The 16,829-nt window shown below is 38.1% G+C and overlaps 1 protein-coding gene across 2 annotated transcripts in view; it reads right to left on the reverse strand.

The window, feature by feature from the left end:
- The window catches only part of SLC27A6 (solute carrier family 27 member 6), a 76,311-nt gene that overhangs the window by 35,462 nt on the left and 24,020 nt on the right, over positions 1-16,829 (reverse strand). Inside the window, exon 1 of one of the 2 annotated variants that reach the window (XM_064736873.1) lies at positions 4,848-5,875. The exons of the other annotated variant lie outside the window; for it this stretch is intronic. Coding sequence (XP_064592943.1) covers positions 4,848-5,361 — 514 coding nt within the window. The 5' untranslated portion in view covers positions 5,362-5,875. Of the gene's footprint in view, positions 1-4,847; positions 5,876-16,829 lie in introns of those variants that run through there. 2 annotated transcript variants of the gene reach the window in all.

A 16,829-nucleotide genomic window follows, 5' to 3' on the forward strand; every position in this document is an offset into this window, starting at 1 on the left:
ACTCAGAAAGAAAACTCCAAGAAATGGTTCTTACATAACTTTGATGTGTACCCTGGCGGATATGTTCAGGAAATTATATCAAGTCCGGACTCTTCCCCACACTGTCTGGCCTCAGAAAGTAATTGTTACTTGTACTTGATCCCCCAAGCCACTGACTCAGCATGGCTTCGCACAAAGTAATAATAGCAGAAAAGTCAGATGTAGCACAGGATCAGTGCTGGTGTCTTGAAGTGCCAGTGAAGGCAGTAAGAATAACAAAATAGAAACCACCTTGCAAATCACAGTCAGCTCCTTTTTACCCCCAAAGACCATCTGGGACAAGACACAGACTAGAGTAAGAGCAAGCCATCATAGAGATATGGCGTCTTACAGAGCAGGTGTCTTCCACAGTCCTCTTTTAAATGTTTAGGTCTAAATAGCTTTTTATTCCAAATGGAAAAGAAAAGGTTGTTTCCATACAACTCATTCTTTTTTTTTTCATTCAGTGACTAACATGACAGATGAGATTTCTACTTGTATGTAACATCAACTGACTTTAATTTACAAATTCAAAAAATACTTTGCTTACTGTCTTTCTCCAGGATTTAGACTTGCTTCTGTCAAGCCCAGAATACACCCAGCAGCAGCAGCAGAAAGCACTGCTAGTGCCTCAAGAGTAAAAACTTCTGGCCAGAAAAATGCAATACAGCTGAGAGACAAACCTCTGTACAGAACTGCAAAATCACAAGATGGCTGTGAATAGAAGGGGCCTCTGGAGGTCACCTCGGTCCGATCTCCCTGCTCAAGCAGAGCCACATAGAGCACACTGCCCACACGTGTCCATGCAGCATGTACACTCCTTTAATAGCCTCTGTTATCAGGACTGATGTAAATCAATCTCATGGAGTTTAGAAAGCAATCCTTTAACAGCTGAATCCTTGCATCAGAAATCATGATGGCAATCTGGGATGTCCTACTCTGGGCTGAATTCCTCCCAGTAGGAACAGACTAGAGATGCCCTGGCAAATAAATTCCATTTGTGCATTTCTCGTGGTTCACTAAACTGTATGTGTTGTTCAGTAGTATTGCTGATGTAGATACTGCTATAGATACAATGATAGAACAGATGCAAAGTAATCCCTTCTTCAAGCAAGTCTTCGATCAATAGAAATATGCACCAAAAAGGACATAACACCTTAAAAGATGTCTTCATTTTAAGCAGTGCCTCCTCTGTTTAACCGGAAGCTTATTTAAACAACTAAGGGTGGCATAGTCTGGTAACCTGTAGTAAGAATGAACAGCTTTAGAGAGAGAAGAACATAGTTTCTTTCTTTCTCTTTTACAAGTTCCTCATTGACATAAAAGTTAGTTAACTACTGTTTTATTAAAAATGCAGTTTGAAACTCTAGCTTTTGAACCTCTTTCAAGAAACATTCCCCAAAATGGGAGTGGTGGGAGAAAATGTTTCTGGGAATGGAAGTGTGAAAAAGTTAAGCAACAAATTAAAGCAAGAGCTAAATATTCTGGGAACAAAGACAAATGAGAGAAGTTAAAGTAAAAAAACCCTGTCTCTCTGACAGAAAGGCAAATGGAAGGAATAGAAAGACTAAATATTGGCAAATAATAGAATCCATATTTGCCTTTTAGCCAGAGCCTGGACAAGAAGACAAAAAATTAACTTGATTGCACTAAATTAATTAAAAGACCATCAGTGTCATAGGAAAAAACCCCACACTTTAGAGATAGCCATTTCATATAGGAAACCAACAAGAGAAAGAAACCCTATAGTTTTTATAACATATCTGGGACTTTTTATAACATATCTGAATAAAACATTCAGTTGCTGAGTTCATAGAATACATTAAGACAAAATGAAATCCACAAAACTTAAATACTACTGAAACACTCTGAACTAAAGTTAGAAAAAGCAATCCAAGTACGAGAGAATTGTCAGATCAGAAGAAAGTCTGATTTCAAGTGCTGAAGCAAAGACAATACTAATTGGATGGGCTTACCAAACCACAATGCCTGACATATATGCAGGCACACAACAAAAGTTAGGAGTAAAAAAAGGCATATGAGAGTGCTCTTACAAGAGGCAACATGAAAAATGGAACAAGGTATGGAAGACAATGCAACCATAAATAATATCAAACCTAATTGTATGGAGGTATCACATTGGTAAGAAATAAAAGCATTTTTGAAAATGAGGTACAAAAAATCTTCAAGATGCAATCATCGCACACAAAAGGAGGCTACATCAACAGTCTGAGCAGGGAAGATTTTGCCATAAACCATCATCAGTGAGAATTGTTTCAGGCAGCAGCTGAAGGTTCCCTTCAGCATAAATGAAACCTTAATATTAACTAGATATACAGTAAGATATAACAGTAGAACCTGTACATAGGCTCCTTTTTTAATATGCTATTACAGACAAGAATTTCAAGAGCAAATTTGGTCTTGCTGAACACGGGGAGTCAAATTGTTAAGGGGATAATTTCTCCCATGCTGCAGTCCATGAATAAGACCAAATGTCATCCAAAACATTGAAGATATAGTTTCTAACCATTGCAAGAAATAGAATTGCTAAGTTAACCTGCATTTCTTTGTGGAGGGTGAAAAACCTACATAATTTTAAAAGAATTTCACTATCCAGAAATACTGCCATTGCATACTATTCTCTGATTTTAAAAAAACAGTCTCAATTGCCAGACATGATGCCTGTCTAGGCAATGACAAATATTAGACCACAAGTGGATTGGGTGTAGTGTAAACGCTTCATAAAAAAATATATACCACCTTAAACAATCCACAGTTCTGTGAAAATGGTGCCACAAGGGGAAAAGGAACAACTCTTGTTTATTGATGAGGAAGAATCCCTTGATAGTCACAATAACACTGAACAAAAAGACGTTTAATAGATCTCTAAGAATTATGTAGCTGACTGTGTAATCCCACTGTTAAACATTGCTCTGAAATTTTTATGAACATCAGGGGGAAATTATTATCTATAACAATTAGGTTCAATATGCTTCTTTCAAGAGTGGTATGAGTTAGGCCTCACAGCCACTGGTCTGTGTATACACTTTCAATTGCCAAACCTGGACTCCTTTGGAGACGCTCCTCTATTATATGGTCAACAGCTGAGGACATAGCAACTTTTAACTTCTTTCACAGAGAAAAACAAAAAAGAGCCTCTAAGTCCTGAAGGCTCATGGGACCAGCAGACTTACAGCAGAAACTAAAAGCCATTAATAAAGTAAGAAGTCCAAAATATAAAATACCAGCTGAGAGACTAATTTGTTGGTATTTGTGTTGTATCAGCTGCCTGCACACAGCTCTTCCCTTGTGAGCAGAGGCAGAATCTCAGAAGAACATAGTTCAACACAGTCGCTCTCACTATCAGCTGCTGGTAGCAAATTAAGAGCAGAGAAACACAGTTCACAGCGCTGCTCTGCAAATGCATTTTTCATCCATTAGTTACCTCTAACTTAAATAAAAACCTCTCTCAGATGCAAGCTCTGATACAAAGTTTCTCCCTTTCCACAGTCAATGAGCAGCAGAAAGTTCCTGAACATTAATTCCCCTCCTCAATCCATACACTCAAAAGTATATACTCATAAGAAGAAACTAAACAAGATTTTTTTTAATTAAGAAAGCAAAATGAAAAGCTATCAGTTCAGAACTCTTGTTATCAGGTATGTGGATTATATTTAAATTGGTTTTGTTTTAATTGGCTTGTTCTAATTACCAAATATCTTAAACTAGGAAACCATATAGAATCAGAATGAGAAGATTTATAATATAAGAATATGCAACAGAAAAATTTTTGAAAACACAGCTTTATAGCAGTAGATATCAGATGGAAGAAAATTCTATCATTTAGGTGTCATGGGTGTAAAACCCCACAACTTGTGTAACAGTATTAAAGCAAGAAGGTGTGCAACACAAAAAAGGCAAAGGAACTTGAAACAACACTTTTTTAAAGAGAAGGCACAATATGAGACAGATAATATGCAATATTTAGTTATATTTCCTTCCAATCAAGTGTCAAGCTTCTGTGGGGTCTTTGAGCCCTGCAGGTTCACTTTCACTTCATCACAACTGAGTTTTGGCAAGTTAATGTTTTGGATCTGTCTTCAGTTTATACAATTAACCCCAATTTGAACATACAATGAACAGGATGCCTACAACAAGATTTTAAATTCTTTTGAAGTATTTAATAAAAATGTAATACTCCAGAAAGTTGCACCACACACACTACCTATTCAAACACAGCAATTTTTTCTACAATCCAACACCAACAGTAAGTTTGTTATTATGAATCAACCTCCTATGTACTCTATTTCCAAAATTTTATTCTTGTAAAACTGTCATACCTCTGCAAACAATTGAACAGCAGAGGCTGTACAGTCCAAGTTTAGACCTTCCAGTTTTGCAGTGTGTTTGATCAGTAGAAAGATGGGCAGGTAGTACAAGAGAATAAAGTACATTACTTAAGCAAGATTAAATTTGACTGTTTGAGAAGTAATGGAAAATTATTCTTAATGGGTAATTTTAATGCTTTCAGAGACACTTTTACTGACACAACTAAACACTCAGAACAGGCTGTACTCAGATGTGGAAAACTCTCCTGTCATACACATTATTTAATAAAAAGTTAAATGGATGTTCACAAAGCAGAGATATAATTGATTCTGCCAGAGAGGCTGAAGCTTTATAACATTTTGAAGCCTTCTCCAGCTCCGTATTTCTTTTATTCTGTGAACATTTCTAAATCAGGTTTCCACCAAACAATCTGGAGGGCCAGGTATGTGGGAGACGTGACATTAAAAGCTTTGGATGCAGGAATGAGGAGTATACCCTACCTGCTCCCACAACCAGTATCTTGGGCTCACAGCTACTGACACAGTGCAGGAGAGATCTGAAGCGGACATTGAAGTTGAGGAACGCCACCACGCAGCCCAGCTTGGCCAGTCCAAACCACACGTGGATGAAGTCTGGCTCGTTCCCCATCAGCAAGGCCACCGTGTCCCCCTCCTTCAGAGCCTCGTGCTGCAGGAAGACCTGTGCTATCCTGTTACTCCTCCGGTCCACATCTCTGTAGGTGTGAACGGTCCCTTCGTAGATGAGGAACGGTTTGTGGGGCTGCTTCTCCGCCAGCTTCACAAACTTGTCCAGGACAGTGACAACCCTCCCTTGCAGCCGGTACATCTCCATTCTCGCCCCATAGGTCACCACTTTGAGCAGGTATCTCAGGTCTGCCCAGAAGTAGGGGAAGAGGAGTTTCTGGATGAAGTGCAAGGAAAGAATCCCGACAGCAGCCCCCGGTACCCAGTAGGGCGGCACTGGGAGCGGGTAAAGGTCGTCCCAGCCACGCATCTCTCCGCAGCCGGGCCGCCGGGCACACAGCCGGGCAGGGCGCGGAGGCGAAGGCCGGCACGGGCTGAGGCTCTTCCCGCCCTCACCTCCTCCACAGCGGGACGCCCGGGCCAACACCGCTCAGGAGCAAGGGAGACAGGGAGCTCCGACGGCACGGCACGGCACGGCACGGCCGGAGCCCCCGCCCGCCTCAGCCTCGCCGCACGTGCGGGACGGCCCGGCAGGAGCGAGGCGGGAGTGCCTGCGCTGCCCGCGCACGGCTGAGGCCGGACACCTTCTCCCCCCTCGGCCCCGGGACTCACGCACAGCACCGGGCTGCTGCTGCTGCCACTGCTGCTGCTGCCGGCGAGGCGGCGGCGGCCGCTCCCTGAGCCGGTTGCATAAGGCGCGATCTCCCGCTCACGCCCGCCGGCGGCCGCAGCCCGGGGCTGGCTCCCGGGGAAGGCGGCGGCGCAGGAAGCCTCGCCCCGGGCCGAGGCGGCGGCTGAGCGAGCTGCGGGCGCGGTCCCGGTCCCGGGGAGGGCGGAGGGCGGCGCTGGGGGCAGGTGGCTCCCGCCGGCCGCTCCCGCCCCGCCCCACGGAGCGCGGACCCGCCGGTCCCCCGAGCGCGGCCCGCCCTCAGGCCTGACCCCCCGGAGCGGAGGGCCGCAGGCACCTCAAGAGTTGAGCGATGTTCCTAACTCTCTCTGTTTTTTTCTCTTTCATCACTAAGATCGAGGTGTGATTAGATTAAGAATGTACAGGCATAGGTCTGTTATATGAACGCTGACTGGACATGCATTGAAAACAAATCCAAGAAAATTAAATAGTGCAAAACTAGATTATGAGTAGATTTCACGCCTCTTTAACGGCGATACTGTCAGCAGCCTGAGAGGTTTTTATTGATATTGTAGTGCTCCTTACTTGCAAAGTGCAGTGGATGTGTATGTTCTGTCCCAGCTAGGTGTTTATGTACAGGAAGAAAGAAATATTTAGGTTTTCAGCTGATTTCAGAATCACTTCTTACAGAAGGACATTCTGTGAGAATACAGAGTTCAAGCCTAATTTTCTTAGGCGGAGATAACTTAAAGGGCCAGTATTTAAAATTCCTTCAAAGTAACTAATAGGCAGATTAAATGCTGCATTAACTTGTGCTTAACATTCAAAAACTTACAGTAGTTACTTGACTGACTGGAGTTGGGCTGTTGTTAACTGCTACAGAAATGTGCACAAATAATGAATAAAGGGAAACCGTGACTCATAAGGAAGATGCGTACTTACATACTGATTTGAAGGAAGATAGAGGTTGACAGATACTCTTGTTTGCAAAGATTGGTTTGAAGATGGCAGAAAGAAAGCAGGAGGCACAGCAGTTCAGGTCAATGAAAAGCTCTTGGTGTATGGATGAGAATGAAAGGAAAAGCAATAGGTAATTGATAGGGCACAAAAATAAAATAAATACAGAATGGGCTGTGGAAAGAGAGATGTATTTTAAATATACTGTGCTGAGAGCTAAAAATCAGCCAGGCAACATTGTATTTACTAAAGTGACTAATGATTAGTATCTCACCACATGTCACATGAACAGAGAGGAAGAATTTTTTATCTTAGATGTTATCAGTGCTGCTAATCCCCAAGAACTGAAATGATTATCAAGACTGTCTAAAAATCCTTTCTTAGGATTTTTTCCCTTCTGAGGAGCTGAGACCTCAGAAGCAAAATGTAAACAATGGTTACCTGCTGCTGTGGAATGCAACAGGTGGATCTGTGATTGGTCTCCTGTGGATGTTTGAATTTAGTGACCAGTCACGGCAGAGCTGGGTCTCGCACTCTGCCTGAGCCAGCTGCCTTTGTTATTCATTCTTTTCTATTCTATCCTTAGCTAGCCTTCTGAGGAAACCTTTCCTTCTATTCTTTTTAGTGTAGTTATAATGTAATATATATATATATCATAAAATTATAAATCAAGCCTTCTGAACATAGTGTTAACATTCTCGTCTCTCCCCTCATCCAAGAACCCTTGTGACCACTATCGCACAAGACTTTAACACAAAGACTCTAGTATTCTGAAATACACAGTTTCAAAGCAAAATTGTAGGTTTGTCTTCTCTGAATTGTCCCTTTTTCTGTTAATTCTACATAGAAATTATATCAATCCTCTTTATTCAGTATCCAAGTTTCTTGTAAATATGAACAATAACTTCCTTCTTATACCCTCCTGGAGGGAGACAGGAAAATTCTCAAATGCATAAATTTTCCATTAATTTTCTGGGGGGTTATAAAAATGGGTAAGACATGCCAAAAAATATAAATTGGCAATGAAAATGTCACATAACTCAGGCGAAGCCATGCTGGAATTGGATTCAAACCCTGCCTGTGCCCAGAATTCCTTTGGGATATTGGATTAATCTCTTACAATGTCCCCAGACTGGGTTATTTAGTCAAGCCACATGCCTAAACTTACATCTTAAGGCCCTCTTAGTCCCTTGATTTGAGGGTTACACAAGCAACTACAGATTAAGACTCAAGGATCTGCAGTTTCTATTCCATGTTAAGTGCAATGGTAGCTGGTCCAGAACCAGGTGGGTTAGGAATTAGTTAAATTCACCTTCAATATTTTTGTTTGCTATAGTTTTGGTTCTTAATCCAATGGAAATACATGCATATTTGTTTGGTGGTTTGTTTTTTTTTAAGTAAACAGCATAGAATTTTAGTGGCTCAAATTAATTTTTTTTCTTCAAATCAGCAGTGAAGTAGTTTTTTATCTGGATGCAATTATCTGCATGCATGTGTTGTTGAATGTAACATGTGAACTGTTAAGAGAACATGAGTTGCCATATGCATTGAATAAGTTATTGGAAAAAAATAGTTGTCTGGGGAAAAAAGCATCTTATTATGAGAATAAAATTACTAACACAGCACGAACTTGTAAAGGTATGTCCATATTGTGAAAAACTATTCCAAAGGTTAACTCAAAAAAAACCCCTAGAAAGTTCTCATATTTTAAGTGTAGTGATTTTTTTTTTTTCGTAAATAAAACCCCAAAAGATACAGCAAGAAATTACCTGTTCATCAGGTTCTTGTTAAATGTCATGAGCTGGAATCTAATTTACTATTGACATTATGTAGGACACGTAAACTCGTGCCAGAGACAAACCACTGAGCCCTGAATTATTTAGTACACTGTAATTATTCTGCTCAATTTTGCTTCAACAGACAACATTTTGATGCCTGAGAGTATGCTACAACCCAATAGTGAAACATAAAGGAGTGTAATTTTCTACTGGTGGAATTCAAATGTGGAAGTATTTTTTAAATGTGGTTAGATAAAGCATTTCCCTGTACCAAAATCTCAGTGCTGCAAGAAAATACAGAAATGCTTCTGTAGCATAAAAAACCTGTAGTTTTGATGTTACCATTTTGACACCTTGTGCCTTCTAATATCCAGATAACACAATATGGTGCTGTACATACATTTTATTAACTCTGAACCCAGCTAATGCCCCATAGGAATTTGCTTGGGCTATTTTAGTGACATAAGTATCAATTTAGGGGGTGGGGGAGAAGCTATTTTAAATAAGTTTTTTTTTTATGTATGAAGTTTTTGCATCCTCTCGGGGGAAATAATAGCATAAATTCTGAAGTGTCAGCTATTTTCTAGTTTTTTACTAAATTTTAAAGTAGTGACTTTTTTTCATCTGAAATAGAAGATCTAAAACCTACAACAGAAAGAGATTAAATAGAAATTCCTTCAAGATAAAAAGTCTTGATGACTCAAAGACACATTCCTGGCTTTTCAGATTGTCAGAATGCTGTAATATGGGAGAGGAAGAAAATAGCATCATATTCTGAATATTGTCTTGCAGATTGTCCACCACTATTGAATGCTTCCTTTTTTATATTTCAAAATATATATTGTATTTTAAATATATATTCAATTTTAAAACATAATCCAGAATATTAAGTAAAAAATAAAAATACCTTGAAAATGCAATTTTCAGATTTTCACATCTCACTCTTCAATTGCACCACCGTTAAAGTAAAACAATAATATCCAAGTAATTGTGTCTATTAATTTCCACAGGTTAGCTGTGAAACAGATGTCTAGCAAAGTCTAAAATCTTAAATCTAAAATTAAAGAAGTAATAAGCAAACCAGAATTTGATGTCTGAGTGGCCAATAAGCAAGTCATAATGCTGAAACAGCTACACAAAAAATAGCTCTTGATTAATAATGTCCCACAGAAATCTGTGGAATGAATGGTGTAGTCATACTACAGTTATTACAGAGACCTTAGGAGGTAAAGTCTAAAGTTGTTGTCATGGCACAGACCAGACATTATGGATGTTTTTCGTTATAGGAAAGTATTTAGGGTTCTTCAAATCCATAGGAAATTAAAATTAATTTTTATAATATTTTTGAATGCTTGTTTATTCTGTAGTTGTGTGAGGACATTCATTTGAAATACTTACATAACATAAAGTGCCTTGTCTCAAGTCATTCACTACAGCATGTCAACACTACAGACTTGTGGCAACCTTTCAAAGATGTAGCAAAATATTTTCTCTGGTAGATGAAATTTTATTAACAGAAGGCTTTACTATTAATTTAATAGATGATTTTAAAACCACATTTTATTTTTATTTTTATTTAGCTTTGAATAGGTTCTACAGGTAAATTTGTAGTTTTGCCTGAATTCATGAAAATGTGTTGTTACTAGGAGCTATATAAACTAGCGCCCCAGTAAAACTTAGCCGCAAGCTTCCAAAGAAACATACTGAAATATTCACATTTTCTTGCTCCTAGAACGACCTCATGGACTGCTGATGGAATGAATTCACAACAGGGAGTCTTTTGGTCCTGAAAAGACAGAGTTGGGGTTCAGTCCCACTGCCATCCAGAAGTGATGTCAATTGAGCAAGCTATGAGCTTACACACTTGATACGAAATAATTACATAGAAGGATTTCACATTGTAGTCTGGTAGTCTCAAACCAGTGGTTTTGATTTTACTCATTCCACAGCTCCTTCCCATCAAGTATAAGACATGGCACTGACCTGTCAAAGGGATGCATACTTTATGTGGCTCTAAAGAACAGGTTATTGTTTATACAGAAAGATGAAATAAGAGCCACATGAAAAGTAGAATCTGAGTATAAATCCTTTATATATTCTGGTGTCATCTCAGGTGTAAGGTAAACAAGATTTGAAAACATGGGGAAACACCAGACAGGATAGAGAAGGAAACAGACTTCTCCTCAGTATGAAGTGCTATCATTTTCACATTCTTTAAATAGATAATTTTTTGACCACTAGTTTAACTTGACTCATGTTATGGATGATTTGAAAATACCTTAGCATTTTTTGAAAGTTCTACACCTTAATTTTTTTTGTTATTCTTAAATTTTTTTATAGACTACCACTGCAGAGCATAGTATCCCAATTCCTTTTTGTGTCAAATGACAAAACATTCTTTTATACAATCTTAGCTGGCTTGGAATAGGATGACATAAGAGTCTAGAAGAAATCTTTCAGTGATTGTCAGAAAAATTTTCTGGCATGTTGGTCTGTGTCAAAACAGAATGGAGCAGATGAGGCATGCAAGTCATGAGCAAAACTTCAAAACTATGTAACTGTCTCTAAGAAATCATGTATGACCTAGATGCCTACCATATCCATTGTTTGCTTCTGGTTTGTGGGTATGTCTAGGGAGACAAATTTTAATTTAAAAGAATTTTTTTTAAAAAAAGCATCTTTGAGATCAGGGTGTTTTCAGAAAGTAGCAGTTGGAAGCATTCAGTGTTTTCATTATCATGCTGAATTTCTAGGTGAAAGGGCTGCTGTACTCATCTTTCAAAGGATTAGAACAGGGTGTCTGCTTTCTGTGCCTTCAGGCACACATAAGATAGTTTTCAACTTGCCTCTGCTTTCTGAGCTTTCATGTTTGCAACACAGTTAAACAGTATGCCAAAGAACATCTGCCCCTTATTTGTGCTTTCATTGTTTTGTGTTTTGATTGCATTTGAAATTTTATCTGATGACCGTGACCATAGTATTATCAATGTTAGCTGGTATAATAGTTCGTTCCTGTCACCTCTTCTTGCTAGAAGCACTTCCCTGTACTTGTACTACCATTTCTGATATTGTCTCTATGTTCTAAGAACTTAGGTCTTCTATATGGAACAACATTTTCAGAAATACTTTGCCATCTGGTATAACTAGGCTATATGCTAAAATACTGACTTTTTAAAATTCAGTAGCAAAAATTCCCACTAATTTTCTTTCTTCTCACATGTTCGTCTTCTGTGGTGTGGAAATGAGAGGGAAAATAACTCTCTTGAAAGCCCAAGAAGCAACTTACAACAGAAGAGGGAGAAAAGAATTTAAAGTACTTAAGAGTTACAGGTACTTGTACTTCTCTGCACGTTTCACCATTACTGAATGCTGAAACCACAGTCATTTTGTGGTGCAGGAGACTCATTCCTCAAGCATCTTCTTACGTAGTTCCTGTTCAATGTGATTTTAAATCAAAATGATCTTTTATTAATTTTGCTGGATTGAGTTGGTGCATTGTTGTGCTAATAACACAGCTAATAACTCTTTCTGACGCATATTAATTTTGCTTGTTGGAAGCTATGTTTGACATGCTTTTATGCTTCCCTTTTTTCCTTCACAAGGCAGTTTACTTTGAGAGATGATGGAGAGAAACCCCCTTTTCCTATTCCTATGGCTCCATTATGCATAATCAGAGTCACCAAGCAGCAACAGCAGAGCTACTCAACAACCTGAGGAGCAAAACAGGTGCTGAGGATGCCCCTAACACAGAGAAAAGCACCCTCCCTGACCAGAGGGCAGTCTGGCTGCGCCTGAATGCTGGGGTGCTTCCATATAGGAGCTGCCAGCAGTCCCAGACATGGTAATGGATCAGGTCCAGGGTAGGAGAAGAGGCCAGAGGTAGGACTAGAGACAAGAATGTGACAATGTCCATCCACAGGGCAGGACAGCTCAGCTCAGGTAAGTGTGGCTGCCAGCCCTGAACTTAGACCCTTTGGAGCCTTTGGGTGGAGGCGAGAGCACCCCAAGTGATTGCTGCTCAGGGCCATTAGGGCAAATTTATGTCACTACTTGTTACTTGATTCTTGCAGGTTCTAAGAAGCTGGTGGAGCCTCGTTTCTTCAGCAGTTTTCTGAGAAGTGTTTCTGACAAAAAAAACCCTTTTATATTCATTCATGTAACTTGTCATATGAAGTGCAGATGAAATCTGTCATATTCAATCACCTTGACTGATAAACCTCATGAGACTAATGGGGAACAAATGTAGGAAGAAAGTTAATGAGGAACAAATAAAGTGACTCAATCACATACCTTACTGTCATTAACTTTACTTTTTATTTATGTGATACAGTCTCTACTACATGCAAAGAAAATATCTTTTGTATGTGTCATTTTATGGCATTTGTAATATTTAAGCCATGAATATTTCAGACAAATTGGCCATTTTCTTAGTTTCCAACTACCTGGAGTGTGTCTGTGTTATTAAGCGGTTATCTTAAAAATGAGGAGGTCAGTATGTAGGTAACTTCAAATACTAGACTAGTAATAAAAGAAAAAAGAACATGGTAACCACAAGGCAAGTATAGGCACTTTTATAGTCAGCATTATCTGAGTAAATAGCTATGCTTTTATTTCTGGAAGGGACTTTCTTGCCAAAAACTTCATCTGGATGGAGTTGAGTAACTTCTTACATCTATATGAATGATCTTGTTGCAAAATTATTTCATGCCAAGAGAAAGAAATCATGTTGAAAAAGAAATTTTTAAGGATATGTCTGTGTTCAGGGGCCTTTTTTTCATAAATGACTTATTGAAATCTACATTAGCAAGCCTGTGTTGTACATCAGTCCCTTAACTGCCTAACAACAATTGGCCTATTGGCTATGCGCACCCTCATGGTCTTGTCTCAATGGTGTTTTAACAGACCACTTGCTCCATGAGTGTTAGTGGTCAGTGAGATACTAGTAAATGTCAAGATAATCCCATTTTGTCTTCTCTCCACTAGAATACTGTTTGCCTAGGTACCACTGTGCTAATAGCTTTGGAAATGGCTTTAACATAAGATAGTGATCTCTACTTTCCACTGAAAGAAAAAGAAATTCTGCAATATTTCTCAAGGTCCGCTGATTGTGGAACGATGCTCAAAAATGACCAGCCAAAATGGTCTCACTGGAATAATTTGTTGTTGATATGTTTTCCTACATTTCCATTGCCTGCAAACCGCGATAACTGAAAACAGCCTGGGGAAATCACCTTACAAGTTGCTTTTGCAGTTGCAACATTGTGCCAAGGCAGGAAAGTTTTTGCCTGACTAGCTTGTGTGATAATCAAAGCAGACAATTGCCAGGCTGGAGCAAGAAAAAACCACAAACTGCAGAAGGGTTTCACTTTTGTGATGGCAGTGACTGCAGCATTCTGCCTAGACAGCACAGGCTCAGGAGTGGCAATAAATCTTTTCTGTCATGCATTCTTTTCTGTAAGTAGCTCAGTGAAGACCTCTCACCTGATAAAAGAGCAAGAGCTGGAGATGGGGGGGTTAACAATTTTTTTCCCTTTTTCTTTTTTCCTTTTTTCTTTTTCTTTTCTTTTTTTCTTTTTTCCTTTTCTTTTTTTTTTTTTCTTTTTTTCTTTTTTTTTTTTTTTTTTTCTTTTTCAGACATCTTCCAACAATGGGGGCAAGAAAGAACAAAGATAAACAAGGGGAAAGGTGCAGCAGGAAGGCCAGAGAGACCAGTGGTGTGCTGCACATCCTGCCCCCTTTCCTGTGCCCTGTCCCTCAGCATTACATTGCTTTCCAGGCATTGGGTATAGGCTCTTTGCATTGTGAGAACTCAAGGAAGTGCAGTGGTCGTAGGGAAAGAAGCAAGATGCCATAGTTACACCATAAGGCTTGAGAATTATTCCAACTTTCATACTGACTATTTGCTTGCCTGAAATTAAAGTTCAGAAGTCTTTACTATACCTATATACTTCAGGAATAAAGTATTTCTTTGCATCAGTTTTCCTGAAAAGTTTTAGTGCCTTATTATTACTTTTGCCTTGCAATGTGAAAAAGGCTGTGTCTGGAAGATGCTAAAAATCGTTTTCTAAAGGTGTTTTGAGTATGCTCACAATTTGGTTACTCCATCTTTGTTTGTATTTATTTAATAACAAAATTATTTCATTTGTGTGCTTTGTAATACCATATTCATAAACTAGTGGTTAGTGAAGTATTTTGAAGAAGGTTTCCATAGTATTTTTTAGTAAAAATTCCAGAATCATCTCCTTGAGGGTCCAAAATGAGAAAAATTATGTGTGAGGTATGTATAAATATAATCTAGGTAAAGGATCAGCCATTTAATATGCTTCTCTTTTAAGGGTTCCACAATGAACTGTTCAGTTATTTTTAAACAATTTTTCTACAAGGAGCATATTTTTAAGGCATTGTCAGTTGAAATTGCTAAATACTGCTGAAGGTGTAGAAGAGCCATTTGACAGGTCTGGCAGAAGATAATACAGACTTACTGCTAAATAAAATTGTTTTCCTTTTCTCCTCCCAACAGGCAGATTGCTAATGTTAATTTACTGTTTGGCTTTACTGTTTACAGTTTTGGCTTTCTTTTTCTTTATGTCCAGAAGTACAAGCACTGAAGTCTTTTGATCAGGATTCCCTTTAGTGTAATCAACATAAAATGCATATGTATTGCTCATATCCATGTGGCAATGCAGCTGTCCAACTAACAGGAAGTAAAAAGTATATAGCAAATAAGCTTCTATACAGAGCAAGAGTTTTATATAATCTGTTTTGTACAAGTAAATAAAAGTAGTTTTTGCCAGTGTGGGAAGCTTTGTACTGCTAGTCCTTGCAATTCTGTTTATAAGTTAGTCAGGACTGTAGGCTTAAAGGAAGAAGCAGCCTATGCTGGAGACTGTTTTAGAACATCATCTACATTTCTTCAGCACTTTTATTTCAAGAGCTACAACTGTCACCCTATGCAGAAATGTGTGAGCTCTAAGATGCAGACAATATTGAAGACAAAATCAGTATCTGTTATGAAATGAGCCCAAAACTTCATATGGCAATTGTTATTTTTATAATGGTCAAGAAAAAAAAAGAAAAAAATTAGTTCTTTTGGAAGACTTTCTAAACTTGATGACAGTGTTGCTATCAGAAAGTGTTTCGTGGAAATTTTCTAATTTCTACATGGAGGATAAATTAATCTGGCAATATACCAAAAATGTAGTAAAAACATAATAGACACCATGTTGCTATCAGATTTTTGGTATTTAGAAGGCTATGAATGATTTTATAAACACTTTGCTTTACTCATTACTCCACATTTCAGGGTGATGTAATTTAAAAATAATTGTATATGTTGTTATGTAGTTATTTACAATACAGAATGGCAATGTGGTTTAATTTTAATATATTTTTCAAGCCTTTTGAAAAAATTCTTTGGTGAATTATATTGAATTTAATGAAATTCAAATAAATACTCCAAGCAAAATTGAAACTCAAGAAAAACAACAAAAAAGTTGTTGAAACAAACACTGAAGTAAGCATAATCCAGCATTAAACACATTCCAGTATTTTAAATATCCCCATAATTTTTAAATTTTTGAAGTGATAAGTCTGCATACTAAGAAACATGCATCAGTTTAAAATTCACATTAACCTTTCCCTTTGACTTGAGGAGTTTCAAAACTTTTATGTATCTATAGGGCTTGTAAGGATAGTATAAATACGCTTTTTGAATAGAGGCTTCAGTAAAGTAAAGAAATATCAAAAAATTTTAAAAATTTTTCTTTATGTCTGTTTGGGATTAGAACATCTGCAATTAAGGGAAAATCCCTCATCTTAAAACTTTTAAATCTTTTACTTGTACTATTTCAGTATATTTAAGTGCCAACAGGTCAGAATACTTGCACTGGAATCTGTGCACTCCTATTCCTCTCTGCTGTGTGATGGACATGAATGTATTCCCAGCAGCTTCCTTTGACTCACAAAGTTTAATCATGATGCACGTGGCAAAATGGGTCTTATTGGTACTCTTCAAAACAGCATATAATTTTTTTAACAGGATGCAAAGGAACCTTTTAGGTTTTTTCTTCTCAATACAAATATATTTTGCTGCTTCTAAGATACAGCTTTTCTTTAAAGCTTTTAAAACCACCTGTATTTGTGTTTATTTTAATTTAAAATAGCACATTCTGTGAAATATGCCAACAGTAATGGAATTCCCATTTGATTTCTGTAACTGTTCTTTTAATTAAAACCTTACTTGCAGAAAGCTTTGGAAGAAGTCAAACTTTTTTAACATGTGTAAAAATTTTATAGTTAATCTAGTCTAAACAAAGAAAACAGAATAACAATTGCTTTTAGGCCTGAGGGAACAATGGCAATGCCAGATAATATTAGCAGTGCCACATAAAATCATTAGAATGTTTTGAAATCAGC

This window comes from Zonotrichia leucophrys, chromosome Z, assembly GCF_028769735.1.
Source record: "Zonotrichia leucophrys gambelii isolate GWCS_2022_RI chromosome Z, RI_Zleu_2.0, whole genome shotgun sequence".
Lineage (NCBI taxonomy): Eukaryota > Metazoa > Chordata > Aves > Passeriformes > Passerellidae > Zonotrichia > Zonotrichia leucophrys.